The following is a 17,097-nucleotide window of genomic DNA, read 5'->3' as shown; positions in this document are numbered from 1 at the left end:
AACTAGCCTCAGTTATCCTCAGCTGTAAAATGGGGACACTCAAGGAGTGTACCTAGGATTATAAGAGCTGTTGAATGTGAACAGCCTGACAGGGTAAGCCTGCAACAAATATTATTTTCACCTTTGTCATCTTATAAATCCCAGTATTCCACATAAATGTCAGGAACAAATAATTTTTTTACAATTGTATAAGAATCACAGCAAAGGAGGCTATCTTGGACCTCTGAGGAAGTGTTATTGTTACAAAGTACACCATTGCAAAAGTAGGAATATAGGAAGAGAAAGTTGCATACATCCAATGAAAGTTTTGGAGCAAACACTATAAAATATTTGTAACTGCATGGGCATAGTACCTCCTGCCTATAATCCCAGCACTTTGGGGGCCTGAGGCAGTAGGACTGCTTGAGGCCAGGAGTTCTAGACCAGCCTGGGGAACATAGGAGACCCTGTTTCTATAAATTTTTTATTTTTTAATTATCCGGGTGTGGTGGCTTCGCCCCTAGCTACTTGGTAGGCGGAGGAGGGAGGATCACTTGAGCCCAGGAGGTCGAGGCTACAGTGAGCCATGATCACGCCACCGCATTCCAACCTGGGCAACGTACGTAGCAAGACCCTGTCTCAAAAAAAAGAAAAAAAAATTATATCTGAGTTTCATACTAAACAAGCCCCTGACAGATTCCAGAGTAGATGACTGGCTGTCCAGTATTCAAGTTTACTTTTTAAAGTGCTATTCTGTTTCCTCTCCTCCTCCCACCTTCTCCAACTTTAGCGCCCAAGGATTTTGTGCAGTATCCCTGTCCTAAAGCCTAGTCAATTACTGGAACACTTCTGACTTTCATACCTTTTTCTAATTAGGCTAAAATCTCCACTGTATATTTGTTTACTCAAATTTTACCCTCTCCACCAACTTGCACAAAACATAATATGCAACAAAAAAAATGGACATACCATGTAGCCAAAACCTCTTTTTTTTTTTTTTTTTTTTGAGACAGACTCTCGCTCTGTCACCCAGGCTGGAGTGCAGTGGCTCGATCTCGGATCACTGCAACCTCCACCTCCCGAGTTCAAGCAATTCTCTTGCCTCAGCCTCCAGAGTAGCTGGGATTACGGGTGCCCACCACCATGCCCAGCTAATTTTTGTATTTTTAGTAGAGACGGGGTTTCACCATGTTGGCCAGGGTGGTCTTGAATTCCTAACCTCAGGTGATCCACCCACCTCGGCCTCCAAAGTGCTGGGATTACAGGCATGAGCCATCGCACCCGGCCGAAAGCTACTTTAGAGATAACAGAAAAAAGAAGGCTCGAGCTCAGATTACATGGTATTTACTGTTCTGACAGTACCAAAAGTCAGTGATCATTGATAAAATGGTAAACTTTTGTTGTAAGTTTCAAGAAAAGGAAACTGCCCTAAGTGCTTATATGATGATGGTTCTTATGGTTATTTATTGCTGATTTTGTTTCTACAGAAAAGAGGTGTGGGGTGTTGGGGGTGGGGGGTGGGGAGGGGATTGCATACAATTAAACAAAGAAAGCTTAGTATTTCAGGCCCTTCGAATTAGAAAGTCAGATTTGAGTCCTGGCCCTGTCACTCATCAGCTGTGTGACCATGGACATCTAGTAATTTAACCTTTTCTAGCCTCAGTGTTATCTGTCAAATGCAAACAGGAGTAATATCTAACTCATACGCTTGCTGTGAGAATTATTAAGGTATGTTAAAATGCTTCATAAGCTGTTCTTTATAAATATTTGTTCTTATTATTATCCTCTACTCCTAGCAACAATCATAGGTCTCATTCCAAACTAGTAATCTAATTTAAAATTCAGCTTTCTCCCTATTAAAATGCTCTACTGAAATTTTCTTGCTGGTCAAACTGAATAAAGACCACAATGCAATTGAACTGAAAGGTTAGCAGATAATTATGTTATCTCTAGGATGCTCTCAATATATGCCACAATTATTCCCCCTGTCCACCTTATTCTAGCTACCTTACTCAAGTATACCCTTGAAAGAGGTTGAAACTATTCATTTATTCACCTCCCCTAAATTAAGGAAAATTCATATAATGCAAAATACTTTGTATTTTAGGAGAAGCTTATCTGGCAATACTGTACAATTTTCATGTTATTATCAATAATTTCCATTATATCCACTAGTGATTTTGGTTTGACACTGCATAAGCATTATTCATAGTAGGGAGCAAGGAGGAAACTTTTATTAACAGATAATCCTTATGAAGCTCAGACTTCAAGAAATAAGAAGGCAGGCCGGGAGCGGTGGCTCCTGCCTGTAATCCCAGCACTTTGGGAGGCCAAGGCGGGCGGATCACGTGGTCAAGAGTTTGAGACCAGCCTGGCCAACAGGGCAAAACCCCGTCTCCACTAAAAATACAAAAATTAGCCAGGCGTGGTGGCAGGTGCCTGTAATCCCAACAACTCGGGAGGCTGAGGCAGGAGAATCACTTGAACCTGGGAGGCGGAGGTTGCTGTGAGCCAAGATCATGCCATTGCACTCCAGCCTAGGTGACAAGAGCAAGACTCTGAGAAAGAGAGAGAGAGAGAGAGACGGAGGGAGGAAGGGAAGGGAAGGAAGGCAGCATGTCCAATATTTACTGCAGCACTCAGTAGTAGCAAACGACTAGAAACAACCACAATATCCATCAATGTGAAACTTGTTAAACTGGGATATACATATGCACCCATTAAAAAGAATGAAGTGGCTGGGCACAGTGGCTCATGCCTGTAATCCCAGCACTTTGGAAGGCTGAGGCAGGAGGATCACTTGAGGCCAGGAGTTCGAGACCAGCCTGGACAACATAGCAAGACAAAAAAAAGCTAAAAATAAATTTTAAAACTTTGCCAGGCACAGTGGCGCTCGCCTATGGCCTCAGCTACTTGGGAGGCTGAAGTGGGAAGATTGCTTAAGCCCAGGAGTTTGAGACTGCAGTGAGCTATGATCACACCACTGCACTCCAGGCTGGGCAACAGAGTGAGATCCCATCTTTTTTTTTTTTTTTTTTTGAGACTGAGTCTCGCTCTGTTGCCCAGGCTGGAGTTCAGTGGCGCGATCTCGGCTCACTGCAAGCTCCGCCTCCCGGGTTCACGCCATTCTCCTGCCTCAGCGTCCCGCGTAGCTGGGACTACAGGCGCCCGCCACCACGCCCCACTAATTTTTTGTATTTTTAGTAGAGACAGGGTTTCACCATGTTAGCCAGGATGGTTTCGATCTCCTGACCTCATGATCCACCCTCCTCGGCCTCCCAAAGTGCTGAGGTTACAGGTGTGAGCCACCGTGCCTGGCCGAGACCCCATCTTTAAAAAAAAAAAAGAATGAAATAGCACTATATACTAGTATGGAAAGAGTTTCAAAAAAGTGAAAAAAGCAAATTACAGAATGTATAAAGTATGCTTCCATTTGTATAGAAATGAATACTTGTATTTTCATATACTTGCATATGCATGGAATACTTCTAGAAGGTAATAACTTCTAGAAGTAACTGGGTGGCTGAGGTGGAAGGACAGAAAAAGGATTTAACCTTTCCAATGTATATCTTTGTGTATCTTTTGTATTTTGTGTCATATACATATACTACATACCAAAAAAAAAAAAACCTCTATTTTTACATCTTTAGGCTTGATTTTGAATCTACATGGCAATATTAAACTGACCATTTTTAGATTCTACTTATCCACAACAGCTTTAGAAGCACCCTAACACTGAAAGCCCTATAGATCAGAAAAATATTTTACAATAGTAACACAGCATTTTGAACAAATCAAGAGAAGAGTTTAACACAGAGAGGGTCTTTTGATTTCAACTAAAACTGGTGTTCTAACCTAGTATCAGTCAACTTTGCCCCGTCTACCTTAGAAACCAAACATAATAAACAGTATTTATTAAATACTGTGTATCTGAACACTAGACTAAGTACATTAAATATTTAATAATTGCTGTAAGATAAAAATTTATTCATTTCCAATGTTTTGTAATACAATTTTTTACATAGAGCTTTTTTCCATATTTATTAATATTTAGGACTCTCAGAAATGGAATAACAGAGTCAAAAGATATAAGGAGCCAGGCACAGTGGCTCACACCTATAATCCCAAAATTTGGGGAGGCCAAGGCAGGAGAATCACTTCAGTTCAAGAGTTGAAGACCAGCCTGGGGCAACACAGCAAGATCTCATCTCTACTAAAAACAAATTAAACTGACATAGTAGCACGCCCCTGTAGTACCGCGCCCTGTAGTACCAGCTACTCGGGAGGCTGAGGCAGGAGGATTGCTTGAGCCCAGGAGTTCAAAGCTGCAGTGACCTATGATTGTGCCACTGCAATCCAGGCTGACAGAGCAAGACCCTGTCTTAAAAAAAAAAAAAAAAAAAATACAAAGCTTTGTCAAAGGCTGGCAAGGTTGATTTTGTTTTGAGACAGAGTCTTGCTCTGTTGCCCAGGGAGTGCATTGGCGCAATCTCGGCTCACTGCAGCCTCCACCGCCTCTCGGGATCCAGATCCAGCAATTCTCCTGCCTCAGCCTCCTGGGCAGCTGGGATTACAGGCATGCACCACCATGCCTGGCTAATTTTTGTATTTTTAGTAGAGATGGGATTTTACCATATTGGCCAGGCTGGTCTCGAACTCCTGACCTCTGGTGATCTGCCTGCCTCGGCCTTGCAAAGTGCTGGGATTACAAGTGTGAGCCACCGTGCCCGGCCAAAGGCTGGCAAGGTTTTTTAAAAAACAATTATTCATTACCAACTACCCCTTTTATCACTAGTGACCTATTTTCCACTATTTTATTACTTTTCTTCTTTGCTAATTTACACCCAGAGATTTTATTTTTTAATAAGTGGATTTTCTGTTATGGCCACTCACCGGTTTCATCTTTTGAGCCTCATTTTTCCAGTCTGATGATATGTCATCAGGCCTTCAATTGGTAATGCCATTTTGGAATCCAGTCCAGGAAAATACCTGGCTACAGTTTTGTATGCTCTTCCTAAAACGATTCTGTCGCTTCTAACAGGAAGTTATCTATCTTAAAATCCCACTGTACCTTCTCCTAAATGACATTTAAATAAAACTTCAATATTCTTCCTTTAGCTGCATCAGAACTAGGTAAATTGATCTTCTATCCAACCCACTCTCCTCCCTTTTTTTTTCAATTCAAGGTTTCTATTTCCTCCAGGAATCTATTCCTGATTCAATCTACTGATCCTCCCGACTAACCTACCCACCAACGTAATTCATGAACTCATTCTTAAGGGATACAGTAGGTTTTACTCAATTTTTATATTTATTTACTAAACAACATCTGCATTAAATGGTCAAAGGTTAGGAACTGTTTATATGATTTCCAGTTATATATAATATATGACACCAAAGTATAATAGTTTCTTTTTTGTTGTTGTTGTTTTTTTGAGACAGAGTGTCACTCTGTCACCCAGGCTGGAGTGCAATGGCACGATCTCGGTTCACTGAAGCCTCCGCCTCCCGGGTTCAAGCAATTCTCCTGCCTCAGCCCCCCGAGTAGCTGGGATTACAGGTGTCAACCACCACACCCGGCTAATTTTTGTATTTTTGGTAGAGACAGGGTTTCACCATGTTGGCCAGGCTGGTCTCAAACTCCTGACATCAGGTGATCCACCCACCTCGGCTTCCCAAAGTGTTGGGATTACAGGCGTGAGCCACGGCGCCCGGCCATATAGTAGTAACTTTCTAAACTGACTTCCATTTAACCAATTTATGAGAGTTTAAGTGATGCTCTCCATTACCTCAGTAAAATACACTGAATAATGCCCATGAATAAACTAAACTCCTAAAGCTACTGGGTTACACTCTTTAAGAAACTCTCAGCTGGGGGTGGTGGCTTACGCCTATAATCCCAGCACTTTGGGAGGCCGAGGCGGGCAGATCATCTGAGGTTAGGAGTTTGAGACCAGCCCAGCCAACATGGTGAAACCCAGTCTTTACTAAAAATACAAAAATTAGCCGGGCATGGTGGCAGGCATCTATAATCCCAGCTACTCGGGAGGCTGAGGCAGAAGCAGCTTGTACCCGGGAGGCGGAGGCTGCAGTAAGCCGAGATAATGCCATTGCACTCCAGCCTGGGCAAGAAGACCAAAACACCATCTCAAAAAAAAGAAAAAAGAAACTCTCACATTATGGCACTCTTTCTATATTTGTGTGTATGCCCAACAAGGATCAATTATGTTCTCCAACTTATTTATACCAGTTCTATTAGGTACTGCCATTACCTAATTTAATTAAACATTACATAAGCCAAAGAAATACAAATACCTAACACAAAAGGTGTGCTATGGTCTGAATGCTGTGTTCCCCCCAAATTCATATGTTGAAATCCTAACCACTAAGGCGATGGCATTATGAGTGGGGGATCTTTCAGAGGTAATTCAGTCATTTTATGAATGGATTAGTGGCCTTATAAGAGACCTCAGAGATCTAGCTAGTCCATGTCCACAATGTGAGGACAAAGCTAGAAGGTGCCATCTATGAACCAGAAAGTAGGCCCTCACTAGACAACTTTAATCTTGAACTTCCCAGATTCCAGAAGTGTGAGAAATAAATTGTTGTTTACAGGCCACCCAATCTATAGTATTTTGTTATAGCAGGCCAGAAGGACTAAGACACGATGTTTGTAGAAAAATTAGGTTGAATGTTTTAGAAAGATTAAATTAAAAAAAACTGTCAGAGGCAGACAAGATGAGTAAAGACTGATAAAACCAATCTAGCATTCTACAAATTAATTCTTAAATGTCTAAACCTTAAGATACTTTCAAAAAATTTGAAACTGAAATTTTTAGACCATGCATCATAGGTGTGCTTTGTGGAAGAAGGATGATACAGAATTACATGAAAGAACTCATACCCAAAGACAAGACTAAAATCAAAAAATTACCAAATTCATACAGAATATTTTTAAGTTTAAAAAAAAAATGTCGGCCAGGCACAGTGGCTCATGCCTGTAATCCCAGAACTTTGAGAGGCTTAGGCAGGTGGATCACGAGGTCAGGAAAGAAAGACCATCCTAGCTAACATGGTGAAACACCGTCTCTACTTAAAATATAAAAAATTAGCCGGGCATGGTGACACTCGCCTGTAGTCCCAGCTACTCAGGAGGCTGAGGCAGGAGAATCACTTGAACCCGGGAGGTGGAGGTTGCAGAGAGCACGCCATTGCACTCCAGCATGGGCGAGAGAGCGAGACTCCGTCTCAAAAAAAAAAAAAAATGTTTACAGCTAGGCATGGTGGCTCATTCCTGTAATCCCAGCACTTTGGGAGGCAAAGGCGGGCGATTGCTTGAGCCCAGGAGTTCAAGACAAGCCTGGGCAACATGGTGAAATCCTGTCTCTACGAAAAATACCAAAAAAGCAAATTAGCCAGACATGGTGGCAAGCACCTGTAGTCCCAGCTACTCAGGAGGCTGAGGTGGGAGGATCACTTGAGCCTAGGAGGTCAAGGCTGCAATGAGCCGAGATCATCCCACTACACTCCAACCTGGGTGATGGAGCAAGACTCTATCTCAAAAACAAACAAAAAAACTTTCTACAGTATGTATCATTTATGATTACCTACAGTGACTCACTTTTATTTATCTATTTATTTATTTTGAGACAGTCTCGCTCTATCGCCCAGGCTGGAGTGCAGTGGCACGATCTCAGCTCATTACAACCTCTGCTTCCAGGTTCAAGCGATTCTCCAGCCTCAGCCTCCTGAGTAGCTGGGACTACAGGCATGCACCACCGCACCCAGCTAATTGGTGACTCACTTTTTCATCTACTAGCTAGATCAGTGGGACTAGTTTTTCCATCAAAGAAAAATTTAGGCACACCTGAGAGGTAATAGGGTATTAAGCTAAAATTAGCCAGGTGTGGTGGTACATGCCTGTAGTCCTAGCTACTTAGGAGGCTAAGATGAGAGACTGGCTTGAGCCGAGGAGGCAGATTTCAGTGAGTCAAGATCATATCACTGCACTCCAGCCTGGGAAACACAGCCAGACGCTGTCTCAAAAAAATATATATACAGTATTGGCAGGGGGTGGTGGCTCACGCCTGTGAGCCACCATCCCAACACTTTGGAAGGCCGAGGCAGGTGGATTACTGGAGGTCAGGAGTTCGAGACCAGCCTGGCCAACATGGCAAAACCCGTCTCTACTAAAAATACAAAATTAGTTGGGTGTGGTGGTGTGCGCCTGTAATCCCAGCTACTAGGGAGGCTGAGGCAGGAGAATTGCTTGAACCCAGGAGGCAGAGGTTGCAGTGAGCCAAGATCATGCCATCACACTCCAGCCTGGGGAAAAAGAGCGAAACTCCGTCTCAAAAAAATATATATATATATACATATATATGTACACATATATATGTATATGTGTGTGTATATATATAAACATAAACATATACATATATTTGTACATATATGTATATGTAAAAACATATACATATATATATAATGTTAAGATGGGTTTGAATCCCTGCCAAAAACTTAATTCCTCTGTAACCTTAAGGAAATTATTCAAATGTTTCATCTATAAATGAAGTGTTAAACTAGCCGGGCATGGTGGTATGTGCCTGTAGTCCCACCTGCTCAGGAGGCTGATGCGAGAAGATGATTTGAGCCCAGGAGTAAGCTATGCTCTTACCACCGGGCTCCAGCCTGGGTGACAGAGCAAGACTCCGTCTCAAAAACAAATAGGCTGGGCACAGTGGCTCTCACAACTATAATCCCAGCACCGTGGGAAGTTCAGACAGGTAGATAGCTTGAGGCCAGGAGTTCGAGTTCAAGACTAGCCTGGTCAACACAGTGAGAACCCGTCTCTGCAAAAGCTTAAAATAAAAAAAAATTAGCCAGACTCAGCAGTATACCTATAGTCCTAGCTACTTGGAAGGCTAAGGCAAGAAGCTCACTTGAGCTTAGGGCTTCAAGGTTGCAGTGAGCTATGACCACGCCATTGCACTCCAACCTGGGTGACACAGCAAGACCTCATCTCTAAATAAATAAAGTATTAAAATTAAAATTAAACTTACCCCAAATTTTAAGGGGTGAGGAATATGTTTATGGCCTTGATGGTAGTTACGGTTTCAGTGATCTATAGTTATCTCCAAAGTAATCAAGTTGTATATATTAAATATATACAGCTTTTTGTTCAATTATACTCTGATAAAGTGATTTTTTAAGTAAAATTAAATAGGGATAAATTTTTTTAACTTAAATCCACCTCACAGGTTCAAGGATTAAATGACAACTCATGTAAATATTTAGCATGCTGCCTGGCACATAAATACTCAAGTAAGTATTATGTGGACTGGCAGGAAAAGACATTCCTTGCCAGGCACAGTGGCTCGCACCTGTAATCCCAGCACTTTGGGAGGTCAAGGCAGCCGGATCTCATGAGGTCAGGGGTTTGAGACCATCTGGGCAACATAGTGAGACCTCACCTCTTAAAAAAAAAAAAAAAAAAAAAAACATTGGCTGGGCGCGGTGGCTCACGCCTGTAATCCTAGCACGTTGGGAGGCCGAGGCAGACAGATTGCCTGAGCTCAGGAGTTCGCAACCAGCCTGGGCAACACGGTGAAACCCCCCTGTAAGAAAATACAAAAAATTAGCCGGGTGTGGTGGCGTGCGCCTGTAGTCCTAACTACTCGGGAGGCTGAGGCAGGAGAATTGCTTGAACCTGGGAGGCAGAGGTTGCAGTGAGCCACTGCACTCCAGCCTGGGCGACAGAGCAAGACTCCATCTAAAAAGCTTAATAAAAAGACGTTTCTACTCTCAGCCCTTACCACTAGGCCGAGTATTGCATATTTACACTTCCAAAACTAGAATATCTTCTGATCAGTCCTTAACCAGAGGTATCAGAATGCCTTAAACATTTTTGTCAGGCCGGACACGGTGGCTAACACCTATAATTCCAGCACTTTGGGAGGCTGAGGCGGGTGGATCACCTGAGGTCAGGAGTTCAAGACCAGCCTGGCCAACATGGTAAAACCCTATCTCTACTAAAACTACAAAAATTAGCCGGGCATGGTGGCACACACCTGTAATCCCAGCTACTGGGGGGTGCTGAGACAGGAGAATCGCTTGAACCCAGGAGGCGGAGGTTGCAGTGAGCTGAGATTGCGCCACTGCACTCCAGCCTGGGCAACCGAGCAAGACTCCATCTCAAAAAAAAAAAGCAACAACAAAAAAGGCTCTGTCCCATTGGGTCATGTTCACCAGGTGACAGCTTTAGAGGCCCCTTAACACATAAATAATACTTATATTATGTACAAAATTTGTATTTTTATATTGATTTTTATGTTTATATTGTTTATACTTATATTTATATTTGAAAAGTTCCCCCAAGTAGCTCTAATGAGAATCGTCAGTAAAGAACCACTGCTAGAAGATTATTGATCCCTTAATAAGATTACCCAATTATGGGCGTGGTGGCTCACGCCCATAATCCCAGCACTTTGGGAGGCTGAGGTGGGCAGATCACCCGAGGTCAGGAATTCGAGACCAGCCTGGCCACCATAGTGAAACTCCGTCTCTACTAAAAATACAAAAATTCGCTGGGGACAGTGGCATGCACCTGTAGTCTCAGCTACTCAGGAGGCTAACACAGGAGAATCACTTGAGCCTGGGAGCCAGAGGTTGCAGTGAGCCAAGATCACGCCATTGCACTCCAGCCTGGGTGACAGAGCGAGACCTTGTCTCAAAAGAAAAAAAATAATAATTATCCAATTACTACTCAAATGTTAAAAAAATCACTAAAAAGACTTGGGTGGATTAACTTATGAGTTAGTCAAATAACCAAAATAAATTTGATAGAATACTTATGAAAACTACTACATAAGAAGATCCCGGTATGTCCAGGTTTTTCCTATTCAAATATGTAGATTTGCAGATGTAAACCAAAAACACAGCACCTCCCATAAGTGTCAGTTCTACTAAAATAAGTATTTCCTGTATTAAAGAAAACTATAAGGCATACCTAATCAGCATTATTTATTTTTTTATTTTTTATTTATTTTTTTTTTTGAGACAGACTCTCACTCTGTCGCCCAGGCTGGAGTGCAGTGGCACGATCTCAGCTCATTGCAACCTCTGCCTCCCAGGTTTAAGCAAGTCTTCTGCCTCAGCCTCCCGAGTGGCTGGGACGACAGGCGCGTGCCACCACGCCTGGCTAATTTTTGTATTTTTAGTAGAGACAGGGTTTCACCATATTGGCCAGGATGGTCTCGAACTCCTGACCTTGTGATCCACCTGCCTCGGCCTCCCAAAGTGCTGGGATTACAGGCGTGAGCCACCGCGCGCAGCCAATCACATTAAATTTCTAACTTTGCAAAGGCCTTAACATGTTTAGCTTGGAGGCACACGACTTTAATAGGCTTCTAATGCAGGGTTTTTCAACTTTGGCACTGACATTTTAAGCTAGATAATTCTTGGGGAGGGAGAAGATGGGCATGCAGGCTGTCCTATTCATTGTTAAGATGTTTCAGCAGCATCTATACCCACTAGATGCCAGTAGAACCCCACCTAGCTGGGCACGGTGGCTCATGCCTGTAATCCCAGCACTTTGGGAGGCCAAGGCAGGTGGATCACAAGGTCAGGAGTTCAAGAACCCCACGTTATTCCAGTTGTGACAACCAAAATGTGTCCAGACATCAACAAATGTTCTCTGAGGAAGTGGGGGTGGGGAGAGATAATCATTCCTATTTGAGAACCACTGCTCTAGTGAATGTTTTTCCTGGCTCTCTTAAGGCAATTTCTCTATTTTCTGAGCTAGTAAGCTATCTCAATTTCTTCACAGGGGACAATGAGAATAGACCCCAAAAAGGACTGGCTGCTGCTTTTTATTGCAAAGAGAAGCAATGAAATTCAGCAACACATTGGTAGAACAGGATTTGAATTCCCATTCAAAAACTTACCAGCAGTGTTGTCTTGAGCATGTCACTTAACCTCTCCAAGTCTGTTTCCTCATCTGCAAAATGGGAATAATAATATCTACTTTGCAGAGCTGCTTATATCAGAGATCATTTAAGTAAAAATGTACTATGCCTGAAACTTAGTAGGAATGTAATAAATTATAGCTATTACTATAAATGCTGATAACATTAGAGGATATTGTATCCCCTTTGCAATGCTTTTATTAGTACTCCAACTTTATTGTACATTAGAATCACCTGTGATACTTGTTAAGCCATTGAAGATGCCCAGATCCCACCCTCAGAAAGGTCCAGAAACAATGCTGAAAAAAATTGGCTGAATTTTTTAAATTATACTTGACTGCTGTATTTTCTCTCTGTTGTAAAACTCTGCAGCATTTGAAGACAGAAGAAAAAGAGAAATTCATAAAACAATTCAGTCATGTAAAATATTTGTCATACAGAACAAAAACTACTTTAAAATAATGGTGTTTTGACAGTTTATTTTGAAGGTCATTTTAAAAACAAAGTTAAAGACAATCTGAGAAAAAATTGCACAGAATACACTCATTAAATAGGTATGGTTTATGGTGATTAAATCAAAATAAGGGAAATATGTTATCTTCTGCAATTCCAGAAATAGGTTCTGTTGTCCAGAAGGTTCTTATACATCCGAAAAGAGGGAATAATCATGGCAATTAAAGCTGCCTCTTAATCATGTAAATCTACAGTAGCAACTAAATTTTTCTGTTCTTCCCATTAAGTCAGTTTCGATCTTCAAACTGTGCCTTGTTTTTTAAAAGATAAGATGCTAGAAATTCAATGGGATTTGGTGGTCTGTAAGGGAAAAGAAATCCAAAGTTTAGAAATATATTTCCTAGATGTGTTAATTTAAACATATTGTTCCATAATGAAAACTCATCTTTTTAAGTTTAATTTTCATTTCACAGTCAAAGGACATTTGTAGTAAATAAAATAAATGAGATAAGCAAGCAAATTAATTAGCCAACAAAATAGTTTAATGAGACTGAAATTTTTGTATGGCTTAAATCTGGTTATGAACTCAATTTTAAAACATGTTTAAAAAATGTATTGACAATGGGATGATCATTACCCCAGAGAGAATAATGACTTGAAGGGGTCACATGGATGGCTTCTGAGATGCTGGCAGTATTCAGTTTCTTGATCTGACTGCAAGCTACACAGGTATGTTTAGTTTGTGAAAATTCATCAAGCTGTATACCTATGATATGTGTAATATTCTGTGTAATATCCTTCAATAAAAGAACAAAAATAATATAGGACAGTGGATGTAGCATCACTAAGACATGTAGATGAACTCAAGTGACTAGTCAAAGAAGTAACACTAATACAGATAAGTAGGTTATGTTTCTTTTCTGAAAGCTACTTCTTTCTTTCTTCAAATAATTTAAGTCAATAATTCTATTTAATACAACTACAGTACACCTAAGAAGATAAACACATTTATAAAACTAAGAGGAGATATTTGATATTAACACTTCTATGTAAATTATTCTTGCTGAGAATACAAGTCCAAAGTTGAAAAATTGGGGAGACATCTATTTTAAACTCTACTATGAAAAGGCATATTGAAAATGTGTTTACAATGATCTCAAAACATTCCCAGAGCACTTTAAACAGCCCTAAGAGCTGTCTACAAATAGACAAGATTTTTCACTTAGTATTTAGGGTTCACATGATGAATCACTTTACCAGAACTCTTTACTTAAAAAATGTATTTGGGGCCGGGCGCAGTGGCTCATGCCTGTAATCCCAGCATTTGGGAAGCCAAGGCGGGTGGATCATGAGGTCAGGAGTTCAAGACAATCCTGACCAACATGGTGAAACTCCCATCTCTACTAAAAATACAAAAATTAGCTGGCCATGGCGGTGCGCGCCTGTAATCCCAGCTACTCAGAAAGCTGAGGCAGGAGAATCACTTGAACCCAGGAGGTGGAGGTTGCAGTGAGCCGAGATCATGCCACTGTACTCCAGCCTGGGCGACAGAGCAAGATTCCGTCTCAAAAAAAAAATGTATTTGGCCGGGTACGGTGGCTCACGCCTGTAATCCTGGCACTTTAGGAGGCCAAGGCGGGCAGATCACGAGGTCAGGAGTTCGAGACCAGCCTGGCCAACACGGTGAAATCCTGTCTCCACTAAAAATACAAAAAATTAGCCGGGCGTGGTAGTACATGCCTGTAGTCCCAGCTACTCGAGAGGATGAGGCATGAGAATCACTTTAACCCCAAAGGCAGAGGTTGCAGTGAACCAAGATCGAGCCACTGCCCTCTAGCCTGCCGCAACAGAACAAGACTCCATCTTGGGAAAAAAAAAAAAAAAAACCATACTTGGGCTGGGGGGAGGGTGGGCAAACACCGTACTTGGGCTGGGCACAGTGGCTCACGCTCGTAATCCTCACACTTTGGGAGGCCAAGGCGGGCAGATAGCTTGAGCCCAAGAGTTCAAAATCAACCTAGGCAACATGACAAAACCCTGTCTCTACAGAAAATACAAAAAATCAGCCAGGCGTGGTGGCGCACACCTGTAGTCACAGCTACTCAGGAGGGTTAGGTGGAAAAATCGCTTGAGCCTGGGAGTTCGAGGCTTCAGTAAGCCATGATTGCTCCCACTGTATTCCAGCTGGGGCAACAGAGCAAGACTCCATGTCAAAAAAAAAAATTTGTGTTTTAACAAAAAATATATTTACTGGCCAGGTGCAGTGGCTCATGCCTGTCCAAGGAGGATCACTCCCAAGCCTGGGCAACATAGTAAGACCCCAACTCTTCAAAAAAGTTTAAAAATTAGCCTGGCATAGTGGCACACGCCTGTAGTCCCACCTACTCAGAAGGCTGAGGTGAGAGGATTGCTTAAGCCCAGAAGGCTGAAGCTGCAGTGAGTGGTGATCTTGCCACTGCACTCCAGCCTGGATGACAGAGCGAGACCTTGTCTCAAAAAAATTAACAATAAAAAAAATTTTTAATGTATTTACGAGCTTGAACTTAAAAATTTCTTCAAATGTTTTTCCAGCATTTAAAGTAATATTTGGAGGCCGAGCGTAATGGCTCATGCCTGTAATCCCAACACTTCAGGAGGCCGAGGCAGGCAGATCACCTGAAGTCAGGAGTTCCAGACCAGCCTGATCAACATGGTAAAACCACATCTCTACTAAAAATACAAAAATTAGCCAGGAATGATGGCAGGCGCCTGTAGTTCCAGCTACTCCGGAGGCTGAGGCAGGAGAATTTCTTGAACCAGGGAGGCAGAGGTTGCAGTGAGCTGACATCGTGCCACTGCACTCCACCCTGAGCAACATAGCATCCAGCCTGGGCAACATAGCAAGACTCTGTCTCAAAAAATAAATAAATAAATAAATACAGTAATATTTTAAATTTCTAATATATTTGTATTCCCTAGAAGAAAAACAAAAAAATAGAAAAGATATCCATTATTTTTTTCCTTTTTTCCCTTTTTTTTTTCTTAAGACTACTCAAGTGCAATAGTGAGAAGGGGGAAAAGAGTAGAATAGGGGAATAAGGGCTGGGCGCAGTGGCTCACGCCTATAATCCCAGCATTTTGGGAGGCCAATGAGGGTGGACCACCTGAGATCAGGAGTTAGAGACCAGCCTGGCCAACATGGTGAAACCCCGTCTCTACTGAAAATACAAAAATTAGCCACGTGTGGTGGCACACACCTGTAGTCCCAGGTATTCGGGAGGCTGAGGCAGGAAAATCATTTGAACTAAGAGTCAGAGACTGCAGTGACCCGAGACTGTGCCACTGCATTCGAGCCTGGGCAACAGAGACTCTGTCTCAAAAAAAAAAAAAAAAAAAAACCCGGCTGGGCACAGTGGATCACCTGAGGTCAGGAGTTCAAGACCAGCCTGGCCAACATGGTGAAACCCCATCTCTACTAAAAATACAAAAATTAGCTTTGTGTGCTAACAGGCACTTGTAATCCCAGCTACTCAGGAGGCTGAGGCAAGAGAACTGCTTGAACCCAGGAGGTGGAGGTTGCAGTGACCTGAGATCATGCCACTGCATTCCAGCCCCGGGTAACAAGAACAAAACTCTGTCTCAAAAAAAAAAAAAAAAGAATAGAATAAGGAGCTTGATCTGTAAGACTATCAACAATCGAGTTAACTCACTACCTTCAGACCAGCCAAGATGCCCATGTTTTTTTTTTTTTTTGAGACGGAGTCTCGCTCTGTCGCCCAGGCTGGACAGCAGTGGCGCAATCTCGGCTCACTGCAAGCTCCGCCTCCTGGGTTCACGCCATTCTCCTGCCTCAGCCTCCCGAGTAGCTGGGACTACAGGCACCTGCCACCACGCTCAGCTAATTTTTTGTGTTGTTAGTAGAGACGGGGTTTCACTGCATTAGCCAGGATGGTCTCGATCTCCTGACCTCGTGATCCGCCCACCTCGGCCTCCCAAAGTGCTGGGATTACAGGCGTGAGCCACCGCACCCGGCCCAAGATACCCATATTTTAATTGTTGATAGTAGAGCCAAGATATAGCTCAGTCATAAATGTAATTTACAAATATAGCCATCAAAAACAAATATTTACTGCTCATTCATATAGTTTTTATATAAACAAATTATCTATTCTAAGTTAATAACTCACTTTTACTATAAGAAAGGATATATTTCCTTTTTTTTTTTTTTGATGCAGGGTCTCACTCTGTCACCCAGGCTGGAGTGCAGTGGTGCGATCACAGCTCACTGCAGCCTCAAACTCCTGGGCCCAAGCCCAAGCAATCCTCCCACCTCGGCCTCCCAAGCAGTGTGGGCTAAGGCATACCCCACCACACCTGGCTGAGATGAGACATGGTTCCATCAAGTTCTTTATCAAGTTATGTCAGTTTGCTATTATAATGTTTATTATTATTCCTTGAATAAAAAATAATATGCACCTAATAAATGTTGACTAACTTGCAAAACCAATTTTCTTATTAGATTTGCTTACACAAAAAAGAATTTAGGTGAGAAATACTGGGGAAAACATGTTAAAGAAAGAGAAATAATTGTACTCTTGCTATTAAGAAAATTTAAGGCCAGGCTCAGTGGCTCACGCCTATAATCCCAGCACTTTGGGAGGCCGAGATGGGTGGATTACAAGGTCAAGAGATTGAGATCATTCTGGCCAATATGGTGAAACCC

At 42.2% G+C, this 17,097-nt stretch overlaps 1 protein-coding gene across 4 annotated transcripts in view; it reads right to left on the bottom strand.

Annotated features, from left to right (window-relative positions):
- Nucleotides 1-215: 215 nt before the first annotated feature.
- The window catches only part of DPY30 (dpy-30 histone methyltransferase complex regulatory subunit), a 28,233-nt gene continuing 11,351 nt past the window's right edge, over nucleotides 216-17,097 (bottom strand). For 3 of the 4 annotated variants that reach the window (XM_054473285.2, XM_054473287.2, XM_063648850.1), the window contains exon 5: nucleotides 12,405-12,755. In XM_054473285.2, the coding sequence (XP_054329260.1) occupies nucleotides 12,683-12,755 (73 nt within the window). In that variant the 3' untranslated portion in view covers nucleotides 12,405-12,682. Of the gene's footprint in view, nucleotides 614-11,921; nucleotides 11,975-12,404; nucleotides 12,756-17,097 lie in introns of those variants that run through there. The other variant, XM_063648851.1, reaches the window with a different exon arrangement.

Source organism: Pongo pygmaeus, chromosome 12 (assembly GCF_028885625.2).
Source record: "Pongo pygmaeus isolate AG05252 chromosome 12, NHGRI_mPonPyg2-v2.0_pri, whole genome shotgun sequence".
Taxonomy (NCBI): Eukaryota; Metazoa; Chordata; class Mammalia; order Primates; family Hominidae; genus Pongo; species Pongo pygmaeus.
This window is presented reverse-complemented; position numbering and strand designations above follow the sequence as displayed.